General features: G+C 40.7%; 1 protein-coding gene across 2 annotated transcripts; it reads left to right on the forward strand.

The window, feature by feature from the left end:
* Window positions 1–8,273: 8,273 nt before the first annotated feature.
* Window positions 8,274–11,688, forward strand: LOC115692655 (GDSL esterase/lipase At5g33370-like). Of its 2 annotated transcripts, none has more exons than XM_030619584.2 (5): window positions 8,274–8,630; window positions 8,727–8,854; window positions 9,282–9,524; window positions 10,182–10,434; window positions 11,218–11,688. In XM_030619584.2, the coding sequence occupies exons 1-5, from the start codon at window positions 8,378–8,380 to the stop codon at window positions 11,448–11,450; spliced, it is 1,110 nt and encodes a 369-aa protein (XP_030475444.1). In that variant the 5' UTR covers window positions 8,274–8,377; the 3' UTR covers window positions 11,451–11,688. The 2 variants fall into 2 exon arrangements, with proteins under 2 accessions (XP_030475444.1, XP_030475443.1); XM_030619583.2 differs by having other exon boundaries at window positions 8,275–8,630; window positions 11,201–11,688.
* The last annotated feature ends 3,312 nt before the right edge of the window (window positions 11,689–15,000 follow it).

Genomic DNA, 15,000 nt, shown 5'->3' on the forward strand with positions numbered 1-15,000 from the left:
AATAGAAATTGGAAATTAAGAAAGAGTGACGAGTAAATCCAGGCAGATACTAAACAAATAGTATCGAAATTTGCAAGGAACAAATGGGCAGGCCGAGAAAAGAAACAAAAAGGATTGAAGTTTTTGGAATCAATGAATGGGACTGGCCGAAGTTGGATGCGAACCGTCTCTTTATTCACTGATTCTAATGTGATGTCGCTTGAATTTACATGGCCCTTCAATACATGATTGAACTAAAGAACGTACGCCACCTCGAGAGGCCATGTTCTTGGCAGTTAATCTTAACCCAACACGAGAAATCACATCCTTAATTGTGCTATGTGTATTAAGAATGCGAAGGATCTCAGGGATGAGATAATTTTGCGCCTAAAAACTCTCTCTTGCTCTTTATATCCGACCTGATTTAAGCATCGGACGGTTTTCTCGTTTGTACAAAAACCATGTCCGGCTAGGGTATGGTAAGTCTGCGTCCAACCGATTAACGTGAATAGGAGAGTAAGGCTACATTGGGTTGGGCTTTTGGGGAAAGCTTTTGGAGAAATGCAGGAGGGTTTTTAGGTTGAAGTGTATTTTCAAATTGCATACAGTGTTGGTAAAATGTAATTTTAAAGTGTATTTGGAAAAAACTTCGGTTTTAATGCTCTTTGGAACAAACTAAACTTGAAAAGGACTTTTGATACAAAAAAATTTAATATAAAAAAACTCAAAACCTTCATCAGATGCCCGCGGCCTTCGCTTGAGGCCGCATGACCTCAGGCAAGGCTCACCGGCAACGTCAAGCGAGGTAAGGGCAATTTCCAAAATTTTTAAAATTTTAGCGAGGGAAAAATTGGAAGAAAAAGTGTATTAGCAATCCGAAAATGTTCAAAACCCAAGCTCATACAGACCTACCTTGGGATAAGAGACATTAGAGGTTTTTAGAAATGTAATTGCATCTTCGAAAAGCTCTTAAAAAAATTTGTCAAATTTTACTTGCATTTACCCAAAGTCATTCAAAGCCCCAAAGCTTTTTGGCAAAGCGTTGCCATATTAATTAGGCATTTGGGGAAAGTCTTTAAGGAAATGCAAGGGATTTTAGCTTAGGGGATTTAAAAATGCATTGGAAGCAACTTTGATTTAAATGGTGTTTAGAAAAATCACTCTTGTAAAGTTCCTACGCTTCTGCCTTAGGCTAACGGACGCAATACAGTTTCAGAACTCTCCAAAAAAATTTGCCTAACTCCTTAGCATTTGGCCAAGTACCTTCAGAGATTTAAAGGTCTTTGGGAAAGCCATTCTTAAGCGCAACCTAAATCTTCTAAGAGAAGTTTCCCCGTTCTAAACACGAACACTTTGTACAATGAACTTTAAGACAGGTTTTCCGCATTCTAAATACACAAACTTTACACATTGAAAACTCTCTCTCTCTCTCTCTCTCTCTCTCTCTCTCTCTCTCTCTCTCTCTCTCCACTTAAGTATCCCACCTAAGTTGGTCTGTGCCTTGGACCCCTCGCTCAGCAAATGAAGCGTCACATAGACATTTTATTTGCTCCCTGATGTTGTATCTATTCTCCTTTTTTATTTGACTTGATTCAATGACCACTAAAATTTAAGTACCTCAAAATACTTGGTTTTCGACTTAAAATCCATCATTTTCACCTGTTTCCTTTTTGCCAATACTATTATCACAAGCTTCTGGCTTTCTTTCTTTTTATTTATGTCTAATTCAAGCTCATCATCACGTGTAATGAGATCCGGTAATGATAATTCTTCTAGCGTTAGTTGGGTAAGTTTCATTCATTGTGACCAACTCTCCTGGTGTCGTGGTGGCCTGCACTGCCTTTTGCAAAAAGCAGTAGAGGGTCGCGCTATCCTCAGTCACACTCGCCGGGCCGTCACCGCCCTCCACGATGATAGCAAATAAAGGGACGACACCGTCTCCTAGTGTCTTAGAGGCTTGCATTGCCCTTTGCCGCGGTCGTTGAGGGATGACAACCCTTTGCTGTTGCAGGTGGAGGGTCGACAACTTCCGCCAGGAGGCAGAGGGTCGCGACTCTCTTAATCCCCCAACTTTTCTTTTTTACGTCAATTAGGACTGATGCGGCGCTAGGTTGGACGCCATGCGAAAGTCAATGTCCATCAAATCGGCATTTGCCCAATTCATTGTTTGGATCCCGATCAAAGCGTATCAATGCAAACAAGCGAAAAAAAATTCAGGTGCATTGGTTGATTGAAATCAAAACTCAATGATCGAATTGGCGAACACCGCCTCCGATGAGTTACTGCTGAGATTACATGAATTTGAATACGAGCATATGGTATGTATTGGACACTCTTTTTCCCTCAATTAACCATCAATGTCTTCCAAATCGAATGTGCACTCTTCAGACAAATTCCAAACTTGTGAGGTCGATATTATAAGAGAATCAGTTTAAAATTCAAATTTCAAATTATCCTCCATAATTTCAGCATTTTCATTGTTATAGATAGCTGTCAATTAGTTGAGATTTTCTTCATATTTTTAGTTGTTTACATCCTTGTACATGTACTATAAATATCACTGATATATAACAATGAAAATTATCCTAAAAAATATTCTCTTAATCTTCTCCTTTTATGGTATTAGAGCGTATTTGCTTCTAAGAGCTTCTCTCATCTGCTCCTAGCCATGGCTGCTACAAACTCTACTTTTGAAACAATGGTTGCCACAAACTCTGCTTTTGAAACAATCCTTCTCGAAATTTCTACAGCCACTTCAACCAGGCTTATTGCAATCTTTGTTGGTGCACAGCTTCCCATCAAGCTGATTTCCACCAACTATGCTTCTTGGCAGGCTCAATTCATGTCCTTGCTAGTCGGATATGACCTTAAAGGATTCATTGACGGAACGCATCCTTGCCCACCGGAAGAGATCACCCGCGGCAATCAATTTCTTCTCCTTTTAGATATTTCCACGAGTTTTGAGCCCCCAGCATAAATTGCTACATTTTTTAGGTGGAGTGATCATTCTTCTTTTCTTTTCTTCTCATCAGAAAAAAAAAAACAAAAGAAAGAAAAAACGATGGAGCAGAGCATCATTGTACTTATTCTGGCTGCCCGGAGAACAACTATTTAACCAATGGAATTTTCAGCAATATATTCCATTTGGTACTGGTGGGCTGGTCATTTAATAGCCTGAAAACTTTGGTTGCAGTCATATTGCAATAGGGCGTGGACCGACTTCTCTCCTTTGTCCCAAGATGAGGGAGATCGATATGTTTGCAGTACATTGTCCAGCTATTTCTTGTTCCAATTCGTTGTGAAAGTAGTTGACATCATTTAAATCTCACTAACCCTAGGTACACTCTATAGTCTTTTTTTTTTTTTATCAATTATATATCATATGTTGCGTAGTTTTGTAGAATAAGAAATTACCTCAAAGCCTCTATTAAGTTTTGTAGAAATTATCATAAATGTGGGTAATCATTAATTGTTATGATATTTTACTTTGCAAAAGAAAAAAAAGGTTGTTATAAAGCAAATGAAATATATGGGACAATATATGATAGCCCAAATGCAGTTTGCGATCAAACTATATTAGGCTGAGCACACGTCAGTTTAGTAATAACGTGGTTGGACAGGTAGTGCAAGATGGTATTTTGATAGTCGCGTGGGATGAACGGACCTGTTAGAACATATTATGTAAATAGCCTATGATCTCCTCTCTGCTTCTTATTCCATGCACGTTACGATTTATCATTCCAAACGCATTGGTCTGCCTGGTTTGTACAAATCGGAACCTCTTTTGTCGAAGTTAATATGAACTCCACCATGAAAAGTTAAGCCAATTGAATATGTCCAACTAGCGTTTGCAACCTCATTTCATGAACAGTATGCTCCTCATGAAACTTCTTCGAACATTCAACATGTCTCTTCTTTCCCTTGTCAAAGCATTTCTGTTTACTCACATCGTTCATTTCATTGAAACAAGTTAGATTGGTAGATGCATCAAATTGACCTTTTTTCTTCAAAGAATACCTCGGATGATCAAGATGGGTATTTTAGAGAGAGAGAGGAAGAAGAAGTAAAGAGAGACCCATATTCATAAATGAGAGAGCAAATTGGTAGATGGAGAGAAGTGAAGGTTGAGTAGTGGCAGTAGATTAAATTCAGGCCTACCCAATTTAAGGGAGTCACATGGCCAACTTTCATCTTTGTGGCCTTTTAATCTGCTTCCTTTGTTCAATCAATGAGCATCCCCCGCTCAAGCCAAAGCAGAAAATGACTACACGTGCTCTTGCCAAGCTTCAAAGTTATAAGCATTTAAAGCCACATTTTCACCCCCTTACTAAGTTACTATGGATTCCAAATTGATAGCCGAGGTACTTGTCAAGCTTATTTAATAAAAAAAAATCAAACTTCTAAATATGCGACGACAAAATTATATGTGAAAATCCAATATTTGCTTGCTCGATTGTCTAACGAGCGCAAGTGGTGCTGTTTAATGGAATTCAACTATTAGATACTACATTATTCATAATAGTTCCAACCGCTTTTTTACTCATTATATACATAAAAGTACTCGGTCAAAGTGATTAATTTGAATCAAGCTCGAGATTGGAACGTTTGAATTGACGCGAGGACTTCAAATGTTAAAAGTTTCCCCCGAAAAAGTGTAGGTAAGTGTAGTATTAATTTGAATCAAGCTCCAACTTATTTTTAGGTTTAGGCACTCTAACAAACATCTGCACTCAAACAAGCATTTGGGAACCCGACCCCAGTATGTCTATGTACAATAGATAATATCACACTAGGAAAAAATGCATCATGCGAATCGAAAAGTGCTAATAAAATGAAAGTATTTTCTCAAATAGAAAGACAAAAATTAAAATATAGAATTAGGTTCAAAGACCTAAAACTAACTTTTGCCTCATCACCCACTCATAAAAAAATGTCCATGCCTCACACAAACATTTTCACAAACACTCACATAAAAGACACCACTGGGCTACTTGTAGGCCTGTAGAATACCCTTGAAAGTCCCAGTTAAGTACCGGTATTTAACATTTAGAGTTGTTTGCACGCGGTTGGTGTCGCCTCCGATTCCTGAGCTGAAAATTCCCTCAAAGCCCCAATCAATCGTGCCAACCCTGAGGGAGTTGAGGAGTGCATCTCTGCTCCGAGCATTCAAAGATTGGCTTGAACCGATCAACTGCATCAAATCTGCTTGATCAATTGTTGAGTAGTCAAGAAATCGAGTTCCTCCAAAGGAGATCTGCATGTCTTCTGCGAAACTCCAGCATTGATCTTGTTGAACAATTTATCATTTGCTGACTTTAGTGAATTATGTGGGTACTAGATCATGCCAAATTTATCCGGGACATGAGAATGTTAAGTTCGAGATGCGGGATCAGAATAGGATAAAGAAGGACGAGAAATCTGCAGATTTATGATGGCCATTCCCATATTTGGAAAAGAAATTGTTGTAGATCGTGATAGCACGACCCATCTCATGCTGTGTTTGGTGTATTTTCGATATGAATGGACTAAAGTCGACTACTTTACCCTAATCATTCTCAAAATTTGGAAACTCGAGTCGCGTCACTGGATTTCGATGTCGACCGCTGGCAAGATTTCATGAGACTTGCCTCCCAACCGCAATTTTCCGCGGCAGATAATCATGCAGACTTGTTGGCCAAGCACGTTCCTTTGAGCAAGTTTGAGTAGTTCGAGTACCACCGGAACTTGATAAACATCTGTGGTGGTTGAGCAGCCCGTGAAGGCGTGAGAGAGGAGCAGTATAGAGCATGCAACAGCGATTTTGTCTCTGCTCAAATGTTAAGCTAGAGTGGAGAATTGTTATTTTATATATTGAGCTTGAGCTTTTCGATTAGGACAACATGTTGTCCCAGGCACACATTCGGCAAGACTCGGTGGCGCCAAACATCGTTTTTAAGCATGTTTCGAGGTTAATATCGTCGCATTACGCCTTTAGCCCTTAAAAGTATTTTGGTATTCTCTCCATGAGGTTTTTGGTGAGAAAAAACATTGTGTAGATTGTGCGAAACACTGAGTAAGCTTTAGATGTAATCAAAAGCTGAGTCATTTCCTAAGTTTTTTTTTTGTTTGTCTTATCTTTAGCTTTCTTTACTCTCCGACTTTTGCTCTATCTCTTGCACATCCCGTACCTATGATACTAATGTCTCCACCCGCCCAATTCCTTTACCCCGCATGTCTTACATTAAAAACATATAAATGACCTGAGAAGATTTTACATTATTAGGTCATTTATTTCATAAAAATGGTGGACACTATATAAATAAATGAAGTCATCCATCACCCGCCAACTCAAAATCTTATATCACAACCCCATTATTGGTCAAAATTACTGTGTAAACTTGCTTCAAAGAGGATTTATTTCCTCTTTCAACTTGGGGAAGACCATTGACAACTTGTTCATGATAGTGAACAATGATGCCACTGCAATAATGTAGAACAGTGGCATCCCAGTAATAATTTAAGTCTCCCTAGACGTCTGGCTAAAAATGTGGCACTTGCCCTAAATTGTAGTCCAAGTTATTATGAGGTGGTTTAGCCAAAAAAAAAGAAAAAAAAGAAACATTGTTTTAGAGGAAGTTGAGGTTATACTCAGACTCCTCCATTTAGTTTGCAAAAAAGTAAAATGATTTTGAGAATATTTTCTTAAAAATGATCACTTGTATCGTTTACAAAAATAAATGAATGAAAAATATTTTTGTCGTCGACAAAAATATTTATATATAAATTGTTATTAATAATAAAAGTATTTTTCGTTGACCCACTATATCAAACGATATAGGCGATCATTTTTAATAAAATATTTTTTAAATTATTTATTTTTCACGAAACAAAATAGTGCTTCATTATATATCTACTCAATCCTCGCCTCTAGGTCAAAGTATATCAGTTGCATTATGGGTTCTTTGTCACAGTTCATAGATACGTTTTACTATCACCGACACCAACATGTAACTTGCAAAGAGTAGGTACAGTGATGATAACCACATCAATATAAAACCATAAATGAGCTTTGGAAACTTCAGTTTGGCCCCACAAAGTTTACGTCGTGGTCATTTTGCTCCCCAAAAGTGTTATGTCATGTCAATTTACTCCTACGCTGATCACAGTGTGTGTACCAGTTTGCTCTCAATCCTTACTGTCAGTGCACGTTTAGCGGGAATATAGGGAGTGTAGTCAGTGCTCTTCAACCACGTAACCTGTGAATTGTTCAGACAAATGTAGTATAACTGTTGAGAAAATATATTTTGTTGCCTGTGATTGTCCCCCCTTAGGTGCCATATAGTGCTTCGGGATTGATCAAATGTCAGGCCAAAAAAACACACAGAGAATAAGGGCACTTGATAATCAATCTGTTTATCTATTTTTCTATTCCTTGAAATATGTTTGGAACAGAAATCCGTTTTGTAATGCAGTTTCATTTTTCTATTTTTCAAATAAATTTTTAGCCCAGAAATAAATTTGGAACATAAATGAGAAGTATAAATTTTCTACTTTTCTATTTCTGGAATAGAAATATAAATAAAAACTATTCTCATCGCTCGTCCTCATAGCCTACGCTCGCCACCACCACCTGTCGATGTACGAATTCTACATCGATGCTTTCAATTGAATTGATTAAGGATGTTCAATTCAATTTATCTCACGAAGGAGTGCAACACAATGAATGAAAAAGAGCATGGCAGGGAGATATTTAAGAAGGGCTATCAAACGAATTTCTGTTTCGAAACAAAATTTTTTTGTCATTATTAAATGCTACTCCCTACTCAGAAACTCATCTAGGGTATTTTTCTGGGCAGAAATTATTTTCGCAAACATAATGGTTATCGTTTGCACCCTAAGAATCTAGGGCAAATTGACACATAAAGATAGTGCGAAGGGCAAAGTGAAAGAGAATACAAGGGATCAAAATGATATAAGAATTTACAAACTTGTGAAGGCAAAGAAATATTTTTCAACATTTTCCTCTAGAAGAATGGCAAGATGCTAAGTAGCAAAAAATAAAAAAATAAAAAAAGGTGCTAAATAGTAAATGAAAAGAAGGATAAAATAAACACAACTAGCACACAACACATCGTACAATGCGATAGAATCGTGCTAAATAGTAAATACCCTCTTCAATTCGAAGCCCTACCCGCACCCAATAATAGGCACGGTGCATGTGGACCTTTTCCATATGTACTAGGGCGTTAGCAGATATCGCCATTCAATGCATGAACCCAAATGATTGATCTTTATATAAACCATTTGCTCTTCACTTTTCATATATATGCGTTGCATGGAGCTAGTCTCGCTCTAGAGAAAGATTTACATGCTCTAAGGTTTAAGAGAGTATATACTGTAGTGCTTGGGTTATTCCCCAATGGAGGGCACATTTTTCTCTTGGATCTCTTGCTCGATGATTCTGAGTCTAGCAGTGCTGATTGGCATTGCGACTCCAGGAGTCGACGCGGCGCGCGCTTTCTTTGTTTTCGGGGACTCGCTGGTCGACAGTGGCAACAACAATTACCTCGCCACCATTGCCAGGGCTGACGCACCGCCTTACGGCATCGACTATCCGACTCATCGGCCCACCGGCCGCTTCTCCAATGGGTTAAACATTCCCGACATTATCAGTTAGGACTCGAGAAACGAAAATTTGTGTGTATATATGTGATGATTTCGGCATTTTTGTTTTTCCAAACTGATATGGTCTTTTTGTTGATTGTCAGGTGAGTCGATTGGCTCGGAACCCACGTTGCCATATTTGGATCCTGAGCTCAATGGAGAAAGGTTGCTCATCGGCGCCAACTTTGCTTCCGCCGGAATTGGAATTTTGAATGATACTGGAATTCAGTTCGTAAGTGTAGTCTCAAACTGAACTGCATTTTGTTTTGCTAGCTTGCACAGCTCTTGCTCTTCAAAGAAACTAGAGAAAAATCAATGTGTCAGATTAGGGTTACATTTGCAACCACGTTTAATTCGTAGAAAGCAAAAACAACTAATATAGACGGAAGGGTATTCCACATTATGTCATGAAACGGAAAATTTGTTGATTATTGTAAATGCTCATACATTTCTAGCTCTTGAAGTCAAATGAAAGTTTCGCGCTTGAATCGTACATTATGGGGACAAGAACATCATAAATTGCGTAACTTAGGAGCTAAGATATATGTTTTTAACCTTGGCGATGTACATTCAAAATTGGGGATAAATTTCTAGAGCTGGTGTTGATATTTGCTTCATTGATCTCCAATGTTACTTGTCTCCGGGTTTTCTTTTTGCAGTTTAACATCATCCGAATCTCCCAGCAACTGCAATTCTTCCAACAGTACCAGGAAAGGGTTGCCTCACTCATCGGAGAAGACCAAGCGCAGCGGCTCGTGAGCGACGCTCTCGTGCTGATTACCCTCGGCGGCAACGACTTTGTCAACAACTATTACTTGGTGCCTTTCTCCGCCCGGTCCCGCCAGTTCTCCCTCCCTGACTACGTTGTCTATCTCATCTCCGAGTACCGCAAGATCTTGGCCGTAAGCCATTTGAACTTTTCCTGTTAGTCAAGCGACAAAAGAGAAATATAAATGTACATATGTACGTTTTTGAGATTTTCATTGGCTGTTAAAAATTTTCAGGGTTTTTGTAATGAAAAGCATGACATGAATTTAAAGGCTAGTAAAACCAATGTGAAACATCAATGCCATTTTCCATGTTTTAGTTCTGATCTATGCACATGGCACGTACACTTTTGATGCTATTTTCATGACATAAAGTAAACTATGCATGCGTGTTTGCGTCGTGAACGAGGGATGTTTTCAGCGGGTTTGGTCGATGAGATTGAATAGCATTTTTGCTGTATGTGAACATTGGCCTTTTCATGCTGTCATGGGGGTGGGTACTCCTCTCTAAGGCCTACGGGACAAGTTCTGAATGATAACACAAATTTATAATTTTGCCTCTCTCTCTCTCTCCCCCCCTCTCCCTCTCGCATTCAATAGGCATAATGCATGAGACGTATTGTATATCTACTAATAATAATAAGAATGCAACAATATGAAAGTTTCTCATCTAATTTTCAAAATTCTGTGCAGTAGAGTAGACAGTACAGCAATCTCTCATCAAGACCTTTAGATGAATTTTTCGCTATGGCATTACAATTCTTACATCAAGATTCCAATTTTTCATTTCAGAGGTTGTACGAACTAGGAGCACGGAGGGTCATTGTGACCGGCACCGGGCCGCTGGGCTGCGTCCCAGCCGAGCTGGCTCAGAGAAGCAGGAACGGCGAGTGTGCGGAGGAGCTGCAGCGGGCGGCCCACTTGTTCAACCCCCAGCTCATCCAAATTATCAACGATCTCAACAGAGAGATCGGCTCCGACGTGTTCGTCGCCGCCAACGCGCTAGAGATGAGCGTCAACTTCATCACCGACCCTCAAGCATATGGTAACGTGTCAAAAAAAAAAATCAAGAAACGAAACATAGTTTGCACTTGAAATAGCAGATGCAGCAACCCTCGCATAGCACTTGCAAGTGAAGGTGATATTACGAGTGAAAATATACAAAATAAATAAAATCTAAATACATTTTTATATTATCCTAAGCAATTAAATAGTTATTGGGACCACTTGGTCTTTAGGGTGCTAATGTTATGGGAGCCCATGTCTAGCATTTTTTATAAATGAGAAAGTTATATGCTTTTTTTTCCGTTTATTTTTTTTCTTTTAATATTGAGAAATTTATTGGGCACTAAAGTAAATGTGGCCTCTTTGAAACTCTGGGTCCATTTGCCCATCCCTGCTAGTAAATGCGAGAAATGAATGACTTAGGTCAGTCACATTCTGCCTAGTAAATAACGGGGCATCACATCTTCTTCTCACCCTCTAGAGACAACCTATAGCGTGGAACGAAACTTAAATCGCAACGACAATGACTCAGAAGTTGAGTGAGAACCAACCGGATTCAAACAAATGATATGAAGCACGGCCTTAGTACGATGATTTCTGGTTTGAACTCAACTGATCTGAGAGAGAGAGACTAGTATCTTGCATTTCTATTGACACGTCACCAGTCTTGATTAGCACTCGAAAGCCTAGACTTTCCCGAATTAGTATCATTTCCGGCATGTCCGTACCTCTAACGGATCGAACTTTCTTCCTGGTCATACTTGTTCTGACCATGCTTTTGGTGTGCGTGACCCCGATCGGCGCAGGTTTCGAGACATCGAAGGTGGCGTGCTGCGGGCAAGGGCCCTACAACGGATTGGGGCTGTGCACGGTGGCCTCCAACCTGTGCCCCAACCGGGACGTCTACGCGTTCTGGGACCCGTTCCATCCGTCGGAGAGGGCCAACAGGATCATCGTCCAGCAGATCCTGACCGCCGACACCAGATACATGTACCCGATGAACCTCAGCACCATCATGGCCTTGGACTCCAGGACTTAAAGTCTCGTCATGCCTAAGTTTTTTCATCTTTCGCCTATGTGTTCTTCTTCGATTTCCAAATGAAGACATTGTGTTCGTCCGTCGTATCTTTGCTTGCCGGATTCTTGGCTCTCTTTGTTCAGGAGGGGGTTTAGCAAAGTGAGTTCTCCTCTCTGGTGCGGTGGTGTAATGTGGTTGGAGTATATTACATGTTGTGCTTGATGGTGAAACAGAGATTTATTCTATTTGGTAATAATCTCAATTTGTTATCTTCTAGATGACCATCTTTTTGTCTGATGAGTGCTTGTCTAACGTCTTTGAGTGGCGGCATATTTGAATTGAGCTCCGTTTATTTCGCCGAAAATCAATAATTTTGAAAATCGTTTCATCTTCCATAAAAATATTTAAATATAAATTGTTGTTGATGATGAAAATATTTTTCATTGGATAATTATTTCAAACGATCATTTTTATAAAAATATTTTTCTAGTCATTCATTTTCCTCGCAATACACGGACATTGTCAGGATTGGAGGTACATGAACAAAAGATGGTAGTGAATATTTACAACTATTTAAAAGGTTGTTTGTGTACCTATAGGAATTTAAAGGAGTGGGGCATCTCCAAAAGGTCCCAATTATTGGGATCTTTTTATAATTAAACCATGAAATCCGATGTTTGTATATAGAAGATTGAAACAGAAAGTACAAAAAACTATAAACGTTTAGAATCTCATGTGGTAACTCGTACTTTTACATATAATTCAAGAAATATCTGATTTTCGGTAAAGTTTTCGTCCACATACGTGTTCTCAACTCAGGATTAAGTAATTTTTCCTTTTGAATAAAACAATATTATGCGCGTATTAAAATACCTATCATGTTAAAAATTTACGACAAAATTACTTCAATTTTAATTACACCTATTTTCTTTACTTGCACAATGGTTGTTATGTTACTTATCAGTTATGTACCACAAAAGTTGAGTACGCGATAATGTGATATCAAAATTTTCCAAATAAATGGAAACAAAATGAATTACTAGATACTGGAAATTTTTTCATGAAATGTTTTGTTTGAATGATCATAAATAACATGTGAGTTTTTCTCAGTTTAAGCCAAAACTTGAAAAGCACATTAAAATGATCAAGATTCAACGTTTCTTAACCAATCAGGAGAGGAATTGGGAATAGAAATAAGGTAAAATAGTCGAATTGCCCCTGAGCTTTGGCGAAAATACTCAGTCACCCCTTCCATTTTAGAAATTTGCTCTGAACCCCCTATCAAATTTGAAAGTTTCAAATGGGAAACAGTCTTTGCCCTCTACCCACTATTAGAGAGGGCTGAACCCGTACCCCCGTTGCCAAGGGTATTGCCGCCTCTACGAATAAAAAAAGAGGGTAGGGTGGCCATTCGCCACGGCGGAGGGTCGCTAGTCGACAGACCCTCGGGCTAGAGTGAAAGAAGGGCCACCTCGACATTGCAGTGTAAAGTTGTGTGACCCTCTCCTTCGTCGGGTGGAGGGTAGCGTGTCCACCCCGCCTTCGTGGCGGGGAGTCGAGTGGATCCTCGACCTGGCGGATGAAAGTCGCATGACCCCTTCGCCCTAGTGCATGAGGGTGTTCACGGCGATGGAGGGTCAGGGGACTCTCTTCTTGAGAAAGCGGAGAGGGTCACACGACCCTCTGTATTCTCGAGCATAGGGTTGGAAACCCTCTGATGTTGTGGCAAAGGGTTGCCCAACCCTCTTCCGTCGTCATAGAGTGCGACAATGCACTTTGTGAGAGTGCGCATTGGATTGCCAGTTGCCATATTAAATTATATTCGGACTAATGTTAATTCCTTAAATAAATATTAACTTTAAGTCCAATCCCAATTTTATCCCGAACTTTTTCTTGTCTAAAAAAAATCGCAAACTTACTCTTTAGATCCAAATATCCCCCCCCCCCCCCCCCGGTCCAAGAATTGCCACTAGCTTCTTCAAAAGTACTAACATCAGGGCCAATTAGAAATTTATTAATCTTGTGTCTTCACCAATACCCTCACTCCTCGTATGGAAGTAGAACAACATTAGCCTCCCAATATTGATAATTTGAAGAAATCAGAAGCAATTTTCAAACGTCGGATATATTTGAGATTAGAGTGAAAATTTGTAATTTTTTCTTAAATAAAGAAAAGCTCGAGACAAAATTAGGATTAAATCTAGTCTGTGAAGTTTTTTTAGGGAACCAAGCCTGCCGCATTATAGAGTACCACTTGGCATCCAACCAGGATGGATGTAGGGGAAGCAGCTCCAGCATCATTGGCCCAGAATGGCCTGAGGGGGGCCTCAAGCTGATGCTTTTCACCGTCTTTGAAGATTTGTCCTTCTTCCTTAATAAGTTGAAGATTTCATCCTAGTTGACTGCCGTTCTCCATCCCAAGAACAATAATAATACAAGGCGCAGTGATCAGTCCGCACATCATACATCCGCCGGACGAGGTTGTCATGGCGGCGTTGCTTCTGTTCTGCGTCAGCAAAGTACCGCGATTTTCTGACTCTGACGCGTGAAAGTTCTCATTGCGTCTGTGGGGTGCCACAAGCCTGTAAAAGACGGGGGGGAGTTACTGATGTGGTTGCACAGTTGCGCTCTCAATCAAAGCCGTCGTAGTTCCGGCTGGGGTAGGACTCTGACGATCCTGAAGTGCTTGTCCGTCCTACTTTTGCCCTTAATTAAAGCGCCTGGAAAGTGGGTTTCCGGTACTGTTGGTTGACAGTAAAACAGAAGCAACGCGTGATAAAGTTATATTAAGCTACAAATGATAATTATTCTATTTCAGAAATTAATTTTTGATCAGGAATTAATTTTTTTATTTCCATTCCTGAACGAATTTCTTAGCAAAAAAACACGTTTGATAATGACACAAAATTTCTGTACCCTAAATAAAAATTTGCTTGATAACGACACAAAATTTCTCCTTCTCGGGTAACCGGCGAGTGGAAGGTGCGCGAGCGAATGGCGGTGGCAGACAACAAGCGGCAGACTATGGCAATGAACGGCGGGGGGAGGCGGCGGTGGATAGTGACGCGACCAATGTGGAGGATGGCGGCTGGTGGCCGTCGGTGACGGGAGGAGGGCGGCCGACGCCGAGAGTGGTGGCCCCTGGACGGCGGGCGGCAAAAGGCGGGCTCCGGCGGGAGGAGGGCGACCGGCGCCGGGAGAGGTGGGCGGTGGACGGCAGGAGGCGAGCGGCGACAGGAAGAGGGTGACCGGTGCCGAGAGACGGTGGCCAGTGGACGGCGAGTGACTGCCCACGGCGGCTGGCAGCGGGAGACGGCGAATGGCGGGAGGTGGGCAGCAAGGGGACGAGGGCGGCGGCCAATGGCAGGAGACAGTGGCCGGTGGACAGCGTGTGGCGGCCCACAGCGACGGGGGGAGGGAGGGCGGCCGATGGCCCATGGCGGCGGGAGACGGAGAATGGCTGGAGGCGGCGGCCAGCAAGTGAGCTGCGATGGGCAGCAGGTGGGCGACCGGCTAATAGGGAGGGTGAGCGATGAGAAGAATTTTACCTTCTCATTTATGTTCCAGAAATAGAAAAGTAAAAAATTT

This window comes from Syzygium oleosum, unplaced genomic scaffold, assembly GCF_021117445.2.
Source record: "Syzygium oleosum isolate NSW1041296 unplaced genomic scaffold, Sole_v2.1 Sole_v2.03, whole genome shotgun sequence".
Classification (NCBI taxonomy): domain Eukaryota; kingdom Viridiplantae; phylum Streptophyta; class Magnoliopsida; order Myrtales; family Myrtaceae; genus Syzygium; species Syzygium oleosum.

What these genes read in the sequence shown, in the direction of transcription:
- LOC115692655 (XM_030619584.2), top strand. Translation starts at nt 8,378, where the DNA reads ATGGAGGGCACATTTTTCTCTTGGATCTCTTGCTCGATGATTCTGAGT. An exon ending in AAACATTCCCGACATTATCA is followed by an intron (nt 8,631 to 8,726) that starts GTTAGGACTCGA and finishes GTTGATTGTCAG; the next exon opens with GTGAGTCGATTGGCTCGGAA. An exon ending in ATGATACTGGAATTCAGTTC is followed by an intron (nt 8,855 to 9,281) that starts GTAAGTGTAGTC and finishes TTCTTTTTGCAG; the next exon opens with TTTAACATCATCCGAATCTC.